The sequence below is a fragment of the Erinaceus europaeus genome, chromosome 1 (assembly GCF_950295315.1).
Source record: "Erinaceus europaeus chromosome 1, mEriEur2.1, whole genome shotgun sequence".
In the NCBI taxonomy this organism is placed as follows: domain Eukaryota; kingdom Metazoa; phylum Chordata; class Mammalia; order Eulipotyphla; family Erinaceidae; genus Erinaceus; species Erinaceus europaeus.
In genome coordinates, this window is record NC_080162.1 from 164,643,982 (window position 1) to 164,666,386 (window position 22,405).

The following is a 22,405-nucleotide window of genomic DNA, read 5'->3' on the forward strand; positions in this document are numbered from 1 at the left end:
TAGTGCTTTGCACCTCTCTCTCTCCCTCTCTATCTTCTTTTTCCCTCTAAATTTCTTTCTCTACCCAATAAATAAAACTATTGTAAAAGTAAAAAAGCAATAAACTTATGTTTTTTCAAAGTGTCCTGACATCTATTATTGAATGGCATCTTGCACTTATAAGCACACTAAGGGTCAGCTGTATAATCAATAGCCTGAAAAAGACACAAAATACAATTATTCTAATTTGTGTAAGGGAGAAAACTGGCAAGTTCCAGGCAAATGTAATACAATCAAAGTGGTAGATCTGAATTGGGAGGATTTTATAAAGTCATTATGTGTAATAATAACTTAACAGGGTTTAGGGAACTAACAAGGTGCTCAAACTGGAAAAAAAAAATCCCTCAACCTATAGTTTCCCAAAGCCAGAAAAAGCAAGAGTTCTTTAACACACTAGACTTAAAGATTCAAGGTAGAGTAAGTACTAATGGTTTATATGAGGTTTAACTGACATTAGCTATGGTGTTCCACAAAGCTGTGAATGGTAACCAAGAGAATACAGTCTGGTTGTCACTTTGCTCCTGCTGGATCACCATATCCAAGAGAAAACAAAAGAAAGAGGAGTTCATTAATACTCACATAAGGTCAGCATCCTAACATAAAGCAGGTTAGAAAAATGTGGAGTATTCAGGAAAGTGAAATAGGAAATAGGTGAGAAGGATATCTAAGTCTAAGTAGAAAATATTTGATTGAGTACTTTATGGTACCTAATTTTTAAAAAGCATCTTTTTTAAGGTCTTTCTACTTGCTTGCTACACTTGAGTCACTGCAAACAATTGTGCACTTTTACATCAATGTATTTATTTTCCCTTAACTTATGGATATATGCGCACATGTGTTCTGTCTCATGGGCCCTGGTCTTTATCTAGGTTCTGAGGCTTTTCTGGGAAGTGCACCACCTGATACGGAATTAAGGAGTCCTATGAGCTAGATATGGTCTCATCAGAGTACTGGAGATGAAGAGTTGACATTCCACACGTGGAATCTCTGGAGATATCGAGGTGGTACTGTTTGCATTGATTTGGTTGAGCTTAGAGATGTAGCATCAAGTGGTATGGTTCAAGAGAAGCATGCAGTAAAACAGGCCACCCCCCAGATGTAGATGTTCCAGAGGACTAGGAGAAATATGGATATTACAGAGAACGGGGAAGATTCCTATTATCTTAGAGGTAAGTACTACAAAATCTGGATAAGGGCAAGAGACTAGGACATATTAATGACGGCTTTTTTGGCCACTGCCAAGCCACCCCACCACCCAGGGTCCTAGTCAGGGAATCCTGGGATTCACAATAGACATGATGGGCCTAGATCTCTAACAAATCCCTCTCCCCACTGTCACTGGTCATTTCCACCAGGAACAACATAGTGTGTTGGTCTGCTTCTAATTCTGCTTCTAAGACCCCTTCTATTGCACTGCTTAAAGCTGTGGTCTATTTACATAATCACTGTTTTACCTGAGACCCGCCCTGCCTATAGGACACTGATTTAATCCCACTGGTTCGCATTCTCTTTTTGCTCCGCCCCCTCTCCTAGTCACACCCTGTTTTTACACCCTACAACTTCCTTCCTGGAGAGTAAAAATACAGATGAATAAAGCCAGCATGGCATTGCATTGCATCCCAGCTCATGAGTCCCTGGTCGTCTGTCTCCCACCCTCGAAACTAGCCCGGACCCTCTTGTGGGCCTCTGCAGTACCTTTCCCCCAGTTTGGGTCAACATTGTTAAGTACTGACCCATTCTCCAAATGGAGGTTGGGTCAACATACTCTGCCACTCTAGGAAGAAGGATCCTCCAATAAGCGCAGCCTAGACTGTTTCTACCTATGACTACAGAATGCGAGCTCAGATCTACAGGGATGCAGTGGTTACACAGGCATCTGTGCTGAATATGGGTCCTAAATCAAATTGACAGTGTGTATAGTTAATAATATTTATATGTTTTTCCCATATTTGGGAACTACTCTCTTCCTTGATCCAGCACTGTAGTCTTATTTCCAACTCTGACACCATCTCCCCAAACAATACTTTTAGCCCACCTGCATGTTAGCTGTCAGATCAGGCAAAAATTAAAAGTCAAGGGTCCCTTGGAATATACCTAAAATAGACCTACTAGCTCTTTCCAAAATGGAGACCCCCAATCTCATCTGCTATATTCTTAACTTTAGGTTCATTAAACAATTTGTTATACTTTATATCTTAATGAATTTTCGGTCACCAAGTTACAGATGCTACCATGATGCCAACCTGACTTCCCTGGACAGATGACCTCACCAATGTACCCTGGAACCCCAACTTTCCATATCCCTGCCGCACTAGAAAAAGATAGAAATGGGCTGGGAGCATGGATCGACCTGCCAGTGCTCAGGTTCAGCAAAGAAGCAATTACAGAAGCCACATCTTTGACCTTCTGCACCCCAAAATGATCCTGGGTTCATGCTCACAGAGGGATAAAGAACAGGAAAGCTTCTAGTGGAAGGGATAGAATATGGAACTGTGGTGTGAATTGTGTGGAACTGTACCCCTCTTCTCCTATGGTCTTGGTGATCATTATTAAACCAATAAGAAGAAAGAAATAAAGGAAAAAGAAAGAAAGAAAGAAAGAAAGAAAGAAAGAAAGAAAGAAAGAAAGAAAGAAAGAAAGGGAGAGAGAGAAAGAGGTGGAATATATATTCAGGAAAGATCAAAGCTATCTAGCACATATTCCAAAGCTAAAACGTACTTATATTTTTGTCTTATATATACAGAGTTGTCAGATAAAGTACAGGATGTTGACCTAGATTAACTTAACACCTTTTATTGTATTTATTATATGTGTGAGAATTTCATGAGAAGGAGAGAAGTCAGAGAACCACTCCGGTACACACCATGCTAGAGATTGAACCAGGAACCTCAAGCATGTAGATCTGATGTTCCACCAGATTATCTATCTCCCCAGCTACTAGGCAATGATTTTTTTTTTTTTTAGGCAATGATTTTTTTTTAAATGAAAGATGTCACATATAAAATTTAGAACATACTTTGTGGTGGGTGTGATGTGGAACTATACACTGTAATATTATAATCTTAAACTATTAATAACAAAAATATAAAAAATAAAAAGAACATATTTAGACTAATTAGTATTCATTGTTTACCTGAAATTCTATTTCAAGTGACCAGCTACATTTTTATTTGTTAAATATGGCATCCCTCATAATGTACAGAATAATCCCAGCTATAGCTTTCCTCTGTCACTGGTATTTGGGAACTGACTATATCAAATTTGAGGAAAAGCAAATGATGTACTTGATGGCTATCCTATAACCATGATGTTTATTTGTTGTTGTTGTTGTTGTTGTTATTTATTTACTTATGCTGCCTGGTCTTTCCAGGGTTTTCCATAGCTCCCAGTAGATGATTGCTACAGCTGTTGTTATTTTAATTTATGTCAATAATAATTGAAAACAGGTAGGGAGAGGGGTGGTGCAACACTGCACTTGGAGATTGTGCTGCTCTGCCATGTGTGCAGTCCAGATTCAAGCCTTTCCCCCACTGCATTAAAGGAAGTTTTCCTCTCTCTCTCTCTCCCCATCCTTCCCTCTCTCTCTCATATATTCTATGAATCTATATAAAAGGAAGGACAGAAGGAAGGAGGGAAGGAGGGGAGGAAGGAAAAAAGAGAAAGACAGAGAAGGAGAGACACAGAGAGATAAGGAGAGCCACCACAGCACCATTCCACTGCTTGTGAAGCTTCCCCTTGTGCATGGTGTTCCTGTGTGGTGCTAAAGGTTTGAATTCATATCCTGATTCAGGGAAAAGTGTACACACTATGGTGTGAGCTAGCTCCCAGCCTCCATTATTGAATTCTTTCTAAACAAAAGGAAGTTATTTGATTATATATTTTGCTTACCTGTGGCAAAACTTCAATTTTGTTCCTAATCAGAAAAAGCTTTTGGAGATTCCTCAAGAAATTAATTTCTTCAGGTATGCAAATTATCTTATTGTAGTTAAGTTGTAATTCAGAAAGATTTATAAGCAAACAAAGTTCTCTAGGAATGCTGGACAGCTGGTTATAATTTATACTCAAAAATGTGAGGCTTTTTAATCTACAAAATAAACAAAGTGTATCAGTGAAACTCACAAGAATAAGGAACTCCATTGTGTAGACACACTTATCAAAAGGCATGTGCTGATCTATTTTTTTATAACATGTCTAAGCCTTACTTCAGTTAAAGATTCACAAGCACTGTACTTTTAAGCATAGAAAATCCTTGTTATAATTAACTTATAATGATATTTATATTGCGATGACTTAATGTTAAAAGTATTTTATGGAATCAGAAAATACATTTAAGAAAAAGATAATTATGCAGCTGAAGAAAAGGATCAGCAGGTAAAGTACCCAACTTGTACTCCTGGAGTTCTGTGCTTGATTTCTTAGCACCACATATGCTGTGACAGTTTTCTGTCTTATGTGCCCCCCCCCCAATAAAGTGTATCTTTAAGGAGAAAGAGAACATTTTATTTTCGTTTTTCATAGTTAGCTAAAAAGGATGCCAAAAGGAAGGTGATGCTAAAAAGGAAGCCAAAGGAAAAGGAGGATATATATGTACATATACATGAATACAGATTTTAAAAAGGTGGAGGTATAAATATATAGATCCTGGGGCCAGGTGGTGGTGCACCTGGTTGAGTGCACATGTTACAGTGCGCAAGGACCTAGGTTTGAGCCCTTGGCCTCCACCTGCAGAGGGAAAGCTTCACAAGTGGTGAAGCAGTGCTGCAGGTATCTCTCTGTCTCTCTCCCTCTCTATAACCCCTTCCCTCTCAATATCTGTCTCTGTCCAACAAATAAATACTAAAAAAAATTTTAAAGATTTTAAATATATATATATATCCTGTTCCAAACAGATGTGGGAACAACTTTATTGCTACATTAATTGCAGGAGTGGGATAAGTCTCTAAATCTGCCTTTATATATGTCAATATGTATATAAAGGCATATCTAAAAGAGATTTTAAAAAAAAAGTGAGGGGAGAGTGTTTTGTAGAAAACTGAGAAAATTTACACATGTACCAACAACTTTATTTACTATAGACCATTAACCAAAAAAAAAAAAAAAAAAAGGTATAAAATGCCACTGTTGGGGAGAAGGTGAGACAACTGCTTGAGCGCACTTTACAATGCACAAAGACCTGGGTTTGAGCTCCCAGTCCCTACCTGTAAAGGAAAACTTTTACAAGTGGTGAAGCAGTGCTGCAGGCATCTGTCTCTCACTCTCTCTATTCCCCCCCCCCACCTTGATTTCTGACTGTCTCTATTCAAGAAATAAAGATAATTAAAAATAAATAGAAGAAAATGCCACTGGGAACTGGGGAAATATCACAGCGATTTGTGCAACACACTTTCATGCCTGAGATAACAGAGGTCACAGGTTTAAGCCCCCAAACCACCATAAGCCAGAACCCAGCACTACTCTGGAAAAGAAAAAAGAAAATTCCATCAGCTAGGGAGAAAAGGATTCAGGAAATATGTACCTGCTATAATATTTAAGACAACCAAGGAAGAATCAAAATTTGAACTGAACTCTGATTATTACAACTCATAACATTTGGGCAATAGCAAGTACTATTATAGTAACCTCAGAGGACATTAATAATCTGAGAACAAAACTGAAACAAAAACAATGGGGTGGCCCAACAGTAGGGCACAACTTCTATGCATGAGGTCCTAGACTTAATTCTGGCAGTGCATATGATAGTAGAGTGTTCCGGTCTGTATTTTAATCTTTTGCTCTCTTATACAATTTTAAATTAAATATAAAAGTATTTTATATTTTTAAATCATAATGAAATTTGCTTTACAAAGCACCATTGATGTATCTGCATATTAAAGATAACAATCAGCACATCACTAAGATTGTATTACCCTTACCCTATAAATGAGGAGAAATAAAGAATCAGAGGCAATAAGTATTAGCCTAAATTAAACATTCAGTCGATTAGCAATGTCAACATTGTTTTTCAAATGGAGCAAAGACTGGACATATAGCACAACAGTTTACACAGAAGACTTTAATTTTTGAGATTCAAAGATTCCACCCAACTTCAGTCTCTGACAACAGAGGCCAGTCCTGAGCAGTACTCTGGTGAAAAATAACATAACATAACATAACATAACATAACATAACATAACATAACATAACATAACATAACATAACATAATAATACCATTAAATAAAAAGTGCAAGCTATTAAACTTTTAGTGCTACAATGTAAAATAAAATGATACAGCCATTTTGTAAAACTACTGACAGTTCTTTAAAAATAAACATGTACTATTATGACTCCACAATTAAAGAATTAAATAAAAAATAAATTAAGCATAGACCCACTAAGTCTTATGTGAGAATATTTATAATAGCTTAATTCATAATAGCTTCAAACTGAAGACAACTCAAATGTCCATAAGTAGAAGTAAAATTTTGCAGCATATTCAGCCAATGAAATATTACTAAGTATAAGCGAAGGGCTGTTAGCTACTGATAAAAGGAGTAGGCATATGCCAGAAAGAGTACTGCTGAAGGAAAAAATAATTATATATATAGCAAAACTAATTGAGATTGTATGATAGCATACCTAGTAGGTTGCATACTTTATCATATACAAGAACCTATGTTCAAAAGCCCAGTCCCCACCTGAGGTGATGGGTAGCGGTTCACAAGTTAGTGAAACTGCTGAAAGTCTCTCTCTCTCTTTCTCCTCCTTCCCTCTCAATTTCTGTCTCTGACAAAAAATAGAAAGAAAGAAAGAAAGAAAGAAAGAAAGAAAGAAAGAAAGAAAGAGGAAAGAAAAGTGGAAAAAAAAACTAATTTGTAGAAATAGAAATCAACATAGAGGGCCAGGCAGTGGTACACTTGGTAAAGCATACACATTACAATGAACAAGGACACAGGTTCGAGCCCTGCATCTGCAGAGGGAAAGCTTCATGAGTTGAGAAGCAGGGCTCCAGCTGTCTCTCTCTTTCTCTTTCCATCTCTATCTTTCCTCCACTCTAAATTTATGTCTCTACATAAGAAAAAAGGAAAGAAAGAAAGAAAGAAAGAAAGAAAGAAAGAAAGAAAGAAAGAAAGGAAAAGAAGGATAAGGAAGGAAGGACAGAAGGTAGGAAGGAAGGTAGGAAGGAAGGAAGGAAGGATGGAAGGAGTCAACATAGTAGTTATTTATGAGGGGTAAATATTCACTGAAAATGGTGTGATAAAAACAGTAGATTTAAGGGAAAGTTCAGTTCCCTACTTGTTTGTGTACAACTGTCAAACTCATTGAACTTACGTATAGTACTTGCATAAGTATGTATTACATAGAGTAGCAGAGCCTCAGAAATGAAGATAATAATAGCAATAACACCTCTTGCCTACTCTTAAGTTCAATGAACTGATAGCTATGAACTGATAGCCTATTGTTTAAGTAAGCCAATGAAAATTCCTCTCTTCCTGTCCCAGTTTCTGAATAATAATGAGATTCAGAAAGAAGATAATCAAAAATCAGCACAGAGCTAACGATGGTATAATTACTCAAATTTTTCCTACCAGTGCTCACCTTTGTCAAATATACAACAAATCAGAGCATTTACTGCCACAATGGCTGCACATTTTGATATCAGTGCAAAAGAATAGTGAGCCATACATGCTCACAGTCTTTTTTTTTTTTCTCAAATTCACAAATAAGTCAATCTTTCATTTCTAGAGAGGAACAAAAGTGGAGAATGCAACTAAGAAAACAACAACCAATGGTAATAAAAGCAAATATCCAATAACCACCTACCTACTATATCCCCAGATCAGCCCTAGACATATATGATGGATTATCTTATTTAACCACTAGAAGGACCCTACCAATTAGGCACTAACACTGTACTCATTTTACAAAGACATCAAGGTATAGAAAGGTGGTGAATAGTCAACAATTTGTTTTGCTTTGTATGTTGACTCTATTTTCAACCACCAGGTTCCAGATGCTAGCATGATGCCGACCAGACTTCCCTGGACAGACAACCCCACCTATGTGTCCTGGAGCTCTGCTTCCCAGAGTCCTACCCCACTACAGAAAGAGAGAGACAGGCTGGGAGTATGGATCAACCTGTCAACACCCATGTTCGTCAGGGAAGCAATTACGAAAGCCAGACCATCAACCTTCTGTATCCCACAATGACCTTGGGCCCATACTCCCAGAGGGATAAAGAATAGGAAAGCTACCAGGGGAGGATGGATACAGAGTTCTGGTGGTGGGAACTGTGTGAAGTTGTACCCCTCTTATCCTATGGTTTAGTCAGTGGTTCCTTTTTATAAATAAAAAATTAAATAAATTTTAAAAGGTGGAGAAAATGAAATCCTACTGACAAAAAGTTCTGGAAATAGTGGTAATGGTTATACAACATTGTGAAAGTATTTACTATTACTTAACACAAACCTGAAAAGTAGCTAAAACAGTAAATTTTAAGTCATACATATTTTCCCAAACTCATGATAATAAAACAGTTTCACTTTTATTTTTAAAAAAAGAAAGTTAAATCCTTCTGGGGAAATAACCAATAAATTTGCACCCAGGAAGTAGCCAGAACCCAGAGGTAACTACAAAGCAGCTAGAATCTGTACATTTTGTAATCCTACATTTTCTTCAGTGGAAGCTCTCATTCACTGTCCTGCGGAAATCTAAACAATGGAAGATTTGTTTCTCTCCTCTTCTCTCAAACAAATAAATCACAGACATATTTACAATAAGCTCTAATTTCAATTTACTGCTTTTACGTTAATGCATAAACCTAATATTTATGTGGTTCCTTGAGTTCTATGTTTTCTACTCCAAGGACATTTTAATTTGCTAAATTGTGACATCACAATGAAGTTTATCTGCAAGGATTTTTAAATCCATCTACTGAAAATTCTTCATTTACCGACGAGAAAGCTAAGTTGAAGGGCAGTTATTTTACGAGCCCAAGGTTTGTTTCAAAAAGATAAAGCCAGAAGAGTTTTTCAGATTCAAGATATATTTTTTTCATGATATAAATATGCAAATAAACTGGTAAAGCCAAATATGTGAAAACAAAAGCAGACAATAGTTGCCATTTTCGGGAGCCAGGTGGTAGCGTAGTGGGTTAAGCGCACGTGGCGTGAAGCATAAGGATCCCAGTTGGAGCCTCCAGCTTCCCACCTGCAGAGAGGTCGCTTCACAAGCCACTTTCTCTCCCCGTCTCTCCCCTCCTCTCTCCATTTCTCTCTGTCCTACCCAACAACGATGACATCAATAACAATAACAACTACAACAACAAAAACAAGGGCAACAAAAAGGAAATAAATATTTTTTTTAATCTTCTAAAAAAATAATTGGCATTTTCATTGCTTTAAATTTCCTCTTCTGCAGAAATTAAACTGATTCATTTTTTTCCTAGTTGCTCTGACTAAACAAAAATACTTTACCTGCAAAATTCAATCTAGGGAAAAATGCATTGGGTACAGGTAAAGATAAGTGAACTAGAATAAATTTTTAGGTGATGTAGAAAGCCCTTTGTTGAAGATTGTGTAGTTTTATATTCTTAAAAAAAAAAAAAAAAAAAACCTGGATGCTTTTACTCTGTAATACATGTGTTTCTGCTCAACAGGCAGTAAAGAGAGTCTCAAAAGTAAATCCTAGTAAGTTTCTCTCTCCATTTGTCATAGAAAAAGAGGCCCAAAAAGATGTTTGCTTCGAAAAGGACAAAGCCCTTAGTTGCCTCCAAAAAGACCTTGTAACATCAGTCCATCTGTGCAGATGTACAGGATAAAGTTATGCATCTCTGTATACATATGATATGTATATATGTACATATATATACTTGTTAATTAGAAGTTAAGAAATGTTTTTATTTTACAAAAATACTATTTTGCTTTTAAATCCCATATTTATTATTTTCCATCAAACTGAAAAGGGTTTCCAATACTCATATGAAATAAACTCTATTGTCACCAATTCTACAGCTGAGCAAATTTCAAGAACTTTAGAGTTGAGAATACACTAACAAAATCAACTTTAGAATTTTATATTTCAGATGAGATCCAGGTTGGCAAGGCCGTAGATAGAGCTTTCTGTTTCAAACTCCCACTTTTACACTTAGTATATCAAGCAATGCTGTTTCTCGTTTTTCTAAAGTGTTTAAGGAATCTCCTGCTTAAAATTAGTGGCTTGCCTCAGTGTTTCAGATTCCTCTCTGCTCTGTACAAATCCACAAGGACCTGAAGCTAAGCTCTAATGTATTCAGATGACCATCACGGAGATAATGGACAGTGCTGGGAAGAAGTAAGGGAAGGAAGGAGGGGGTGACAGAAGGTGGATAGGAACAGCCAACAACTGGCTGTAAACAAAATTACCTGTTGACTTCTGGAGGAATAGATGTAAGCTGATTGTTGTTCAAATTAAGCAGAACCAAATTTTGTAAGCCATCTGTTAAAAGATAATTGTAGTCACTTCAACTACCTGTTAAAAAGTAAATTTTAGCCACATTTCCATACACCTTTGCTTTCTTTCTGATTTTTGCCTGGGTCAACATTCTTTGGATTACTACTAAGTAGCTTAAGCAAAAGGAGAATTTTATTACAAACTTATAAAACTGTGTTCTAGTGCCTGAGGACATAGGGTATAGTCAGGCTCACCACAAACTGGAGCCAGAAACTAAAAGGAACCAGAACCTAGGAATGTGATCTGAAAATCTCTGCAGAACATAGTTTGCTTTTTCATTATCACTCCTCTCAGTTTCATATTCATAGTTTTTCACAGCCATATTATTTCAGCTTCAATACTCATATTTATATTATGTTCTTCCCAACTCCCTATTTGTTCTGCTTTGCAAAAACTGGCTCCACTTTTCCATATCTTCATAGCCCTTCCACAATCCTTGATTTTAAAGGTTCAAAGGCAGAGCAAGGAGAGTCTTCATTCAAAATACAGCAGATCTAGTGGCAAAAGTCTACCTGGAGGAAGTATATCTGGAGGGAAAGTGATAAACTGGAGTGTCCTTGCTTTACCCACCCGGGAAGCTGCTATTCACCCAGTATCTAGTAATGACTGATTTGGGATTGTGATCCCAATGTTGCCAAATATTTCTTTGGTAAAACAGATAAAATAGACAAAAAAAAGTTAGTGATCCCAAATTTTATATTGACTTTATTGATGTGTAAGTTTGGGCAACAATTTAGTTTTAAAAAATAAACTAAATAGAAAAACCTGTTAGTGAATCAGAGTTAACTCATGGCCTATCAGTGTGCAACCTTTGCTTAGCTAATGTGATTCACTCAGAATCACTGTTTTAGATACTATCAGAAACCTCAAAAAAGGAACTGTTACTTATCCAGCTTGGGACATGTGTTAAGCATTGTTGCAGTCAGTTACAGTCAGGACAAGCAAAGGCCTATAGTGTTTCCTAGAAATTGCCTAGCTCCCTGGCATCAAGGGCAGTCTGTGGATTATCTGCATTTAGATCATCAGGATATAACAGAGAATTTTTATCAATCCATGAGATTTTCAACATTCAACATCCAAAAGTCAATAAATACAGAAGTAACATTCAAAGATACATATACTTCACTAATCTCAACTTTAAGAGCAGCTCAAAAAAATGTTTAAGAATCCAGTTAGCATACATCAAGTTGCTGAGTATTTAAGTTTTTCTCCTCGGTATAGTTCATAAGCCAAGCACACACATTACAGTGTGCAAGGACCTGGGTACAAACTCCTTGTTCCCACCTACTGAGGGGAGCTCCACAGCAGTGAAACAGTACTGCAATCCTACAGGCGTCTCTCTCTCTTCTTTTCCCTCTCCCTCTCTCTCCCCTTTTCATCTCAATTTCTCTCTCTCTCTCTTTCTCCCCCCCATATATGTGTGTGTGTGCTGGTGTGTGTATGAAAATATATAATATATATTATATATTATTTTATTTTATTTTCCAGAGCGATGATCAACTCTGGCTTACTATGGTGCAGGGAGGACTGAAAGTGGGACTTTGGAGCCTCAGGCATGAGAATGTCTTTGTATAAGCTTTATTCTAACTACCGTCTGTATAAATAAAATACTTTAAAAATTATTGTCTGAGGGATAGGCAGTGGCACACCTGGTTAAGCGCTCACATTACAGTGGGCAAAGACCCAGGCTCAAGCCCCTAGTCCCCACCTATAAGGGAAAAGCTTCACTAGTGGTGAAGCAAAGGTGCAGGTTTCTCTCTGCCTCTCTGCCCTCTTTTTTTCCCCTCCCCTCTTAATTTCTCTCCATCTCTATCTGATAACAAATAAATATTGTTTAAAATTATTGTCTGAAACAATCCTATCTCCACCATCACTGGTCACTTCCATCAGGAATGTTATCATAAGACCTCTTGTGGGCCTCTTAAAGACCTTGCTCTCACTATAAAGTAGTAATGATAAGGACTTCCCTACTTTGAAGGGAGGCTGAGTCAATCTACTTTACCACTCAAGTATGACTGGTCCTGAAACGAGTGCAGCCAAGAATATTCCCAGCTGTGTGCATGGACTGGTAGCTCAAACTGATAAAGACTCAGAAGCTCCAGTGATAAATGTGTGTGTGTGTGTGTGTGTGTGTGTGTGTGTGTGTGTGTGTATGTCCCCTGGGTCAGATCAATATTTATATAAACAGTTAATTGTATTTATGTATTTTCTTGAAATTTGGGAGCTTCTCTGCCCTAATCCAGCTTTTTCAACTTTGACACCATCTTCCCAGACAATATTTTTAGTCCACCGGCATGCATGTTAGCTAACAAACATAGATAAAGGCCTAGTGGTTTGGGAAAAGATAAAAACAAATGGAGATCAGGCGATAGCGCAGCAGTTTAAGCGCACATGGCTTGAAGCCCAAGGACCAGCACAAGGATCCCAGTAGAGCCCTCGCTCCCCACCTGCAGGGTGTGGGGCACCTCATAAGCAGTGAAGCAGGTCTACAGGTGTCTATCTTTCTCCCCCCATCTCTGTCTTCCCCTCCTTTCTCCATTTCTCTCTGTCCTATCCAACAATGACAGCAATAACAATAATAATAATAACCACAGCAATGATAAAACAACAAGGGCAACAAAAGGTGAAAAAAAAAATAGCCTCCAGGAGTGTGGATTCAGGCACCAAGCCCCAGCAATAACCCTGGAGGAAAAAAAAAAATGCTAAGGGTCTGGTTCGACCTGTCAATGCCCATGTCCAGCGGAGAAGCAATTACAGAAGCCAGACCTCCCACCTCCTGCACCCCAGAAAAATCTTTGGCCCATATTCCCAGAAGGATAAAGAATAGGGAACCCTTCCTATAGAGGGGATGGGACATGGAACTCTAGTCTACCCCCATGGGAGCTTATTTCTGGGCCTTCAATTCTAGTCTACTCCTCTGTATTTATTTTTTGTTTCTTTTTTCTCAAGATTGCTTTGATAATCCTAGGTATTTTCTAGTTTCAGATAAACTTTTGAAGTTTTTGTTCTTTTCTTTTAAAGAAATTTAAGGTGATATCTTGATAGGAATTGCATTAAATCTGTATACGGCTCTGTTAATGCATCCAATCCACGAGCATGGAATACAGACAGCAGATAATCCTTGAAAAACTAGGGAAGCATAGAAATTCCACACCTCTCATTTTAGTAATGGGAACAAAGACATAGAGTAATGAAATGCTTTACATAAATTCATGAAGTTATAAAAATCATATGAATACAGAGAAATGATGAGTAAAGGGTGGGCTAGGTAAAGACATTCACTATACAGTGGTAGAGGAAAATTGGACTTTTCAGTGCTGATAATGAAATATATACAGATGACAAATGGTAACAACTAAGTAATGTTACAAAGCAATTTTTCTTCAATAAACTTTTTTTCAATCATCTGAAATCCAGTCATGTATTATTATGAGTCTACTTTGTATCAAATAAGAAGAGTGTGATGTGGGATAGAAAAATTATTAGCTGAAGAGAAACTCAAAGAAAAGAATATCATGTACTTTATTTCCTATTATTTATTTAAAATTCTCCCAAACTGATATGAAGGTAGCATTTTGGTCAAAGATTGTAGAATTCTGACATAATATCTTAGACAGAATTTTAAAAATCGTAAAGAAAAAGAAGAGCTATACAAAGGTTTTCTTTAATTTTCAAATAGTTTTCTCAGAAAAAAAAAATCCTCCTAGGTGCAAGCATCTAAATATTCACTGATTCTGAAAAGGTAAAACTAGCCCTGATGTTTATTTATTTTGAGGTATTCTTATAAAAATAAATAAATAAATGAGACAAAAAAGTTTTTAAGTGATGTTCCTCAGTTCTCCTTCATTCAAAAGTAGAGTATAAATATCTTCAATAAAAATTTAAAAAGATCAAAATATAAAAATTTATTTTCTACTTAAATCACAAATTATTAAATTTAATGATATTAGTTTGATACTACAATCCTTCTCTTCTTTGAATAACTCACCACATACTCCAGATGCAAATCTACTAATTCTGTTCCCAAATAAATGAAGCTTCTTCAGAGAGCTAAGGTATTTCACCTCTTCTGGAACTTCTTGTAAAAGGTTGTTTCCCAGATTTAGCACTGTCAACTGCAAAATACAGACATTTAGTTGTAGACTACTGACCTTCAAATAAAAATAATAATTATGTTGCCTTTCTGAGGTTCATGTAATTAGAAAAATCTTTAATAGAATTTTTAAGAATTCACATATATATAAAACTTTATAAATAAAAATCATTTGGGTTTTGAATACATGAAATTTTTAACAATCAAATATCAATTCAATTATACTAATTAGAACTCTTTAAATTCATTAAAATTGTTTTACATAGCACTTCAATAGTATTTAAAAATACACACAGTAATCAATTCAAGACTAATTTGACAACCTTGGGAATATTCCAACATTGTGACCTATAGACTCAAAACTGTTAAAAATTGAGCAAAGAGGCAAATTTCCTGAATTTAGAAATACAACCAAAGATTTGCAGTTCTCCTGATAAACTATTATCAATTAATCTTTGTCATTTAGATCAATAAGAACATCCTGTTACATAGATAAGGGAAAGTAATTTAATATCACTTTGTAATCACAGAATTCATAAAAGAATCTAATGATACACAATGATAAAGATGAATCCTTCCTTATATAAACCCTACCTACACATAGTGAATTGACTAGACATAGGAAGAATTTCACAGCTCACTTGGACAGTGTGTCTGCTTTAATATGTGCATGACACAGATTCAAACCCAGATGGCATTAAAGGAAGCTTCAGTATAAACCTCTCTCTCTCTCTCTCTCTCTCTCTCTCTCCCTCTCCCTCTCCCTCCCCCTCTCCCTCTCCCTCTCCCTCTCTCTCCCTCTACCTCTATCTTTATCTCTAGTGGAAATAATACTGAAGAGAATGAGAAACCGATGATAAGGAGAAAGATAACTGCAAAATCAAAATCTTCTAGAAACTGAGAGAGACTAGGATAAAAATAAATAAACAAATAAATAAATAAAAATACAAGTGAAAGCTCTCCTAAAGGTAGCGCAGGAATACAGTAATGAACTCTAATGCATGAGGTCCCAAGTTCTATCAACAGCAATGCATGTATCAGTGACATTCTGGTTAACTTTCTCTCTCTCCTGTAATCTTTCTCATTATTAAATAAAATCTTTCAAAAATACAAATATTATAATATTATAATACCAACTCCCACAAAATGATATCTTCTGAACCAATAGTCCAAAGAAAGATAGCATCTTACTAATCAATGCAACAATTGACCTCAACATGCTTCAGCTCAGACTGTGTCCAGAGACTTCACATGTGGAATGACAACCCTTCAGCTTCATTACTCAGGTGAGACCTTTCTTTTCATAGTATTCTCTAATCCCATCCCAGGTGGTTCACTTTCTAAAAAAGTCCCATAACCTAGATATATACCAGTTTCTGTGAGAGAGAGCATATGTTCACACGTATCCGTAAACTACTGCAAAATATATACCTGAAAGCAGAAGTACACTAGAGTTTGCAGTGAGTATTCCCCTAACACTTCCTCTCCACTATTCCAACCTTTGGGTCCATGATTGCTCAACAATTTGTTTGGCTTTGTATGTTAACTCTCTTTTCAGCCACCAGGTTCCAGATGCCATCAGGATGCCAGCCAGGCTTCCCTGGACTGAAGACCCCACCAATGTGTCCTGGAGCTCCACTTCCCCAGAGGCCCACCCTAGCAGGGAAAGAGAGAGGCAGACTGGGAGTATGGACCGACCAGTCAAGCCCATGTTCAGCGGGAAAGCAATTACAGAAGCCAGACCTTCCACCTTCTGCAACCCACAAGGACCCTGGGTCCGTGCTACCAGAGGGACAGATAATGGGAAAGCTATCAGGGGAGGGGATGGGATATGGAGATTGGATGGTGGGAATTGTGTGGAGTTGTACTCCTCCTACCCTATGTTTTTGTTAATTTATCCTTTCTTAAATAAAAAATATATTTTTAAAAATAGATTTTTTCTTTTTCTCTTGTTATTTTTTTTATTTATTTAAGAAAGGAGACATTAACAAAACCATAGGATAGGTGGGGTACAACTCAAGAAAGAATTTTTATGAGTAACCTAGTGTAACATTTAAAATGAAAGTAGCTGGGAATCCCATCCAAAAATGGGCAGAGGATATGAATAGAACATTCACTACAGAAGAGATTTCAAAAGGCTAATAAACACATAAAAAATGGCTCCAGATTGCTGATTGTCAGAGAAATGCAAATTAAGACAACATTGAGATATCACCTCACCCCCGTGAGAATGGCATACATCAAAAAGAACAGCAGCATCAAATGCTGGAGAGGCAGTGGGGACAGAGGAAGCCTTCTGCACTGCTGGCAGTAATGTAAATTGGTCCAGCCTCTGTGGAGAGCAGTCTGGAGAACTCTCACAAGGCTAGACATGGACCTTCCACATGACCTAGTAATTTCTCTCCTGGGGATATACCCCAAGGACTCCATAACACCCAACCAAAAGGATATGTGTACACCTATGTTCATAGCAGCACAATTAGTAATAGCTAAAACCTGGAAGCAACCCAGGTGCCCCAAAACAGATGAGCGGCTGAGAAAGCTGTGGTATATATAAACAATGGAATACTATTAAAAGCAATACAGCTATTAAAAACAATGAACCCACCTTCTCTGACCCATCTTGGATGGAGCTAGAAGGAATTGTGTTAAGTGAGCTAAATCAGAAAGATAAAGATGAGTACGGGATGATCCCATTCATAAACAAAAGTTGAGAAAGAAGAACAGAAAGGGAAACTAAAAGCAGGATTTGACTAAACCTGGAGTAAGGCACCAAAGTAAAAACCCTGGGGTGAGGGTGAAGTGGATGTTCTGCTTCCCTGAGTGGGAGGGGGTAGAAGGGAGGTGGGGGATGGGATGGGACACAGTCATTTGGTGGTGGGAATGGTATTTGTGTACACTCCTACTATTTGTAGTCATATAAATCACTATCTAATTAATATGAGAGGGGGAAATTGATTGTATGTCTCAAACTTTTTAAAGCACAGACTGAGTCTTTATAATACATAGCCTGAGTCTTTGGTATGTTGACTCTCTCATAAGCCTAGACCAGAGAGAACAGAAGCAACCAGTGGCACAGCTATATACACATAATGTCAAAGGACATAAATTATGGTGATGTTGTGTATGATACAGCAAATCCTAACAAAGGGATTTTTCAAAGTTAACCCAATTACCAAATAAAGTGATTATAGCAATAACTATCTATTGTCTTCTTAACCCTAAGACAACAGAAACCTCCCATTTCCTCTATAGAGACTATATTTCTCCCAGCCCTGGAACCTCTAGGGTGGGGTTCACTTTCCTGCATGCTTCTCTCAATTCATACCAAATGATATTGCATCTGCTGATCCCAGTCTAATCAATGTAATGAGTACCACCTCAGCATGCTTCACTTCAGACTGTGTCCAGAGACATCAGGCGTGGAATATCAACCCTTCAGCCTCATTACTCAAGTGAGACTTTTCCTTTCATAGTATTCTCTTAATTCCATTCCAGGTGGTTCACTTCTTAACAAAGTCCCAAAACCTAGACCAGGTCTCATGAGATAGAGCATATGTTCACATGTATCCATAAATTAGGGCAAAATATATACCTGAAAGCAAAAGTACACAATATAGTCAGCAGTGAGTCAGTATAAATTTCCTAAGGAAACAGTATCTAATTAGACTTAGATACCTTCCTCACCTACTTCCTATTACAGTTTTATCACTCACTCCACAACTAACCTTATCAGATCAAGGACTCCAAAAGCTGAATAAGAGCAAGAGACTGGCATACTTTAATGATGACTCTTTAGTCACTATCAGGCCACCCCATCAGCCGGGGCCCTATTTGGGACGTCTTGAGATTCCCAAACAGACATGATGGGCCTAGACCTCAAATAAATCCCTCTCTCCATTGTTACTAATCATCTCTATCAGGAACAATAAAACAGACCCCTTGGTGGGGCCCCCATAGGACCTTACCTTCAACTTGGATCAACAATGGTAGAGAATATTCCATCCTCCAAAGGGAGGATGGACAACATACTCTGTGCTACACCTGAGGAAGATGGGTCGATATTAGGGCAGCTTGGAATGTTCCTACTCGTGACCACAGAATGTGAGCTCAGTTCTACAGGGATGCAGAGGTCACATAGGCTCCTAAGCTGAATATGGGCCCCAGACCAAATCAAATCGATGGGATTTACAGTCAACAATATTTATACACCTTTCCCATAATTGGGAGCTACTCTCTTCCCTGATCTAGCTTTCTGGTCCTTTTCCAGCCATGACATTATCTCCCCAGACAATAACTTGGATCCACCTGCATATCAGATTTCAGGCTCAGGGGAAAGAAAAATTAGTGTAGCCACAGACCCTTTGGAATATAACTAAAACATGGCTACTAGCTATCTACAAAATGGAGGAAACATCCCCCCAACTCTTCATCTGCACTATTCCTGCCTTTAAGTTCACGATGGTTCCACAATTTGTTTGGCTTTGTATTTTAACTCTCTTATCAACCACCAGGTTCCAGATGCTAGCAAACAGACTTCCCTGGACAGACAATCTCTGCTTCCCCAGAGCCTCATCCTACAAGGGAGAGAGAGGCAGGCTGGGAGTATGGATTGACCTGTCCACGCCCATCTTCAGTGGGGAAGCAATTACAGAAGCCAGACCTTCCACCTTCCACATCCCACAATGACTTTGCTTCCACACTCCCAGAGGGTTAAAGAATAGGAAAGCTATCAGGGGAGGGGATGGGATATGGAGTTCTGGTGGTGGGAACTGTGTGGAGTTGTACCCCACTTATCCTATGATTTTGTCAATGTTTCCTTTTTATAAATTAAAAAAAGAAAAAAGAAAACAAAAAAAGAGAAAATAGCCAGGAAACAGGTGGTAGTGCAACGGGTTAAGCACACGTGGCTTGAAGCTCAAGGATCAGCATAAAGATCCCAGTTAGAGCCCCTGGCTCCCCACCTGCAGAGCATCGGTTCACAGGCAGTGAACAGGACTGCAGGTGTCTTATCTTTCTCTCCCCCTCTCTGTCTTTTATATAAGATACTGATATTATATAAAAATAAGGACTCTAGGGACTGGGTGGTGGCACACCCAGCAGAGTGTGTGTGTGTATATATATATTATTACAAGGCACAAGGACCCAGCCTGGTTCAAGCCCCTAGACATCACCTGCAAAGGAGAAGCTTCACAAGCTGTTTCTCTCTCTCCCTACTTACTCTATCTTCCCTCTCCATTTGTCTCTGTCTCTATCTAAATAAATAAATAAGAATAGGGACACCATGAAATAGTAGGAAGGAATGTAGAGATGAATGGAGAATTGAGATAAGGACCTTGATGCATTTGGTGATGAAAAAATAAGGGAGTTCCTGACTCACAGTATCTATTTTCTTTTAAAAAAAAAAAATCTGTTGACAGGAGGAAATATAAGAGATTTAAGGAGGGAAAAGTGGTACTTTTGAAGAGCAATCAAGAGAAATACACTAGAGTGACTACTAGGCACAGTTTTCTGATTCAACTTAACTCCCAAGAGAATAATACAAAATGAATAGATGACTCAGAAAAACACAATTTATTTATTTATTCCCTTTTGTTGCCCTTGCTGTTTTATTGTTGTAGTTATTGATGTTGTCATTGGATAGGACAGAGTGAAATGGAGAGAGGAGGGGAAGACAGAGGGGGAGAGAAAGACAGACACTTGAAGATGTGTTTCACTGCTTGTGAAGCGACTCCCCTATGAGTGGAGAGCCTGGTGCTTATGCAGGTCCTTGAGCTTTGCGCCACCTGCCCTTAACTCATGGTGCTACCACCCAACTCCCACAAAATGGTATCTTCTGAACCAATAGTCCAAAGAAAGATAGCATCTTACAAATAGAAAGAATTTTTATGAGTAACCTAGTGTAACATATAAAATTAATGTAGCCGGAAGTCGGGTGTAGCACAATGGGTTAAGCGCAAGTGGCATGAAACGCAAGGAACAGCATAAAGATCCCAGTTAAAGTCCCAGGCTCCCAACAAGCAGGGGGGTCGATTCACAGGCAGTGAACAGGACTGCAGGTGTCTACCTTTCTCTCTCCCTCTGTCTTCCCCTCCTCTCTCCATTTCTCTCTGTCCTATCCAACAAAGAAGACAACAACAACAATAATAACTACAACAACAATAAAACAAGGGCAACAAAAGGCAAAATAATAAAAAAAAATCTTTAAAGAAAAAAATAAAATGAAAGCAGCCAATTATGTAACATCCTCATGAGCACATTAAATAATGAGTTATTTTTTAAAATCCTGGTAGAAGGTTCTATTTATTTGTTTGTTCAGGTTCTCTAACTTCTACCCAACTCTTCTCAAACCAATCATAAAAAAGTTTTGTTCCTCCTCTCTCAAATAAAAATTTTTCAAATTTTTGAACATGCTATTAAATTCTCCCTGATTTTGTTCCATTCAACCATAACCATTTTCCTTAGAACATACTTTCCAAACCTCACAGTCCTTGTCAAGCTGTTCTCTAATATTTGTAGTAACCCTCTGTGAAAACATGGCGCCTAGGTAGTGAAGCAGGAAATGTGAACTCATAGCTTAGATGCTAGTGGGACCATGGAATCTCCCTTAGGCAGATCACTACACATCTATTAATGCAGACTGACATGGCATGCACTCTTTTAGCAGCAGGGTGCATTGTTGGTACATAATTAATTTTGTCTGTGGCCAACAAAAGCCTCCCAGTTATCTGTCAAGGAAATAACCCACATCCTGGACTTGTGCAACTGAATTCTTTTCTTAATTTAAATGTAGAAATTTATAGATATCCCTGTTTTAAAAAAGTGTATCCTATTGGTTTTGGCTCAAAAGATATCTCAGTGGAAAAAGTGTTGTCATACTAAATTTAAGGACTAAACCGGACAACATAAGTGGGCAAACAAGATTTGTTTTTCCCATCCCCACTACAGTTAATGCACTCACCGTTTTGTAATCCTATAGTGACCAAACTTTACACACAACTCATTAATTTCTCTCAAATTTTCTTTTCTTTTTTAATTTCTTTATTGGGAAATTAATGTTTTACATTCAACAGTAAATACAATAGTTTGTACATGCATAACATTTCTCAGTTTTCCGTATAACAATACAACCCCCACTAGGTCCTCTGTCATCCTTTTTGGACCTGTATTCTCCCCCTGCACCCACCCCAGAGTCTTTTATTTTGGTGCAATATGCCAATTCCCGTTCAGGTTCTACTTGTGTTTTCTCTTCTGATCTTGTTTTTCAACTTCTGCCTGAGAGAGAGATCATCCCATATTCATCCTTCTGTTTCTGACTTATTTCACTTAACATGAATTTTTCAAGGTCCATCCAAGATCAGCTGAAAACAGTGAAGTCACCACTTTTTATAACTGAGTTGTATTCCATTGTATATATATACCACAACTTGCTCAGCCACTCATCTGTTGTTGGACACCTGGGTTGCTTCCAGGTTTTGGCTATTACAAATTGTGCTGCCAAGAACATATGTGTACACAGATATTTTTGGATGGGTGTGTTGGGTTCCTTAGGATATATCCCCAGGAGAGGAATTGCAGGATCATAGGGTAGGTCCATGTCTAGCCTTCTGAGAGTTCTCCAGACTGTTCTCCACAGAGGCTGGACCAATTGACATTCTACCCTCCTCAATTTCTCTGTCTCTATCTACTAATAAATAAATAAGATTTTTGTTTTTAAATGAAGAGTGGATTCACAAGGCTGTTAAGCTCTCCAGTGCCCTAAACAGCTAGCTCAGAGTTGCGAAGGAGTGTACTTACTAAATGGG

General features: G+C 37.8%; 1 protein-coding gene across 2 annotated transcripts in view; it reads right to left on the minus strand.

The window, feature by feature from the left end:
- LRRC69 (leucine rich repeat containing 69) overlaps positions 1–22,405 on the minus strand; it is a 100,406-nt gene that overhangs the window by 71,926 nt on the left and 6,075 nt on the right. For both annotated transcript variants that reach the window (XM_060199138.1, XM_007517371.2), the window contains exons 2-4: positions 14,496–14,622; positions 10,420–10,492; positions 3,928–4,123 (exon numbers count right to left, since the gene is read on the minus strand). In XM_060199138.1, the coding sequence (XP_060055121.1) occupies positions 3,928–4,123; positions 10,420–10,492; positions 14,496–14,622 (396 nt within the window). The remainder of the gene's footprint in view (positions 1–3,927; positions 4,124–10,419; positions 10,493–14,495; positions 14,623–22,405) is intronic.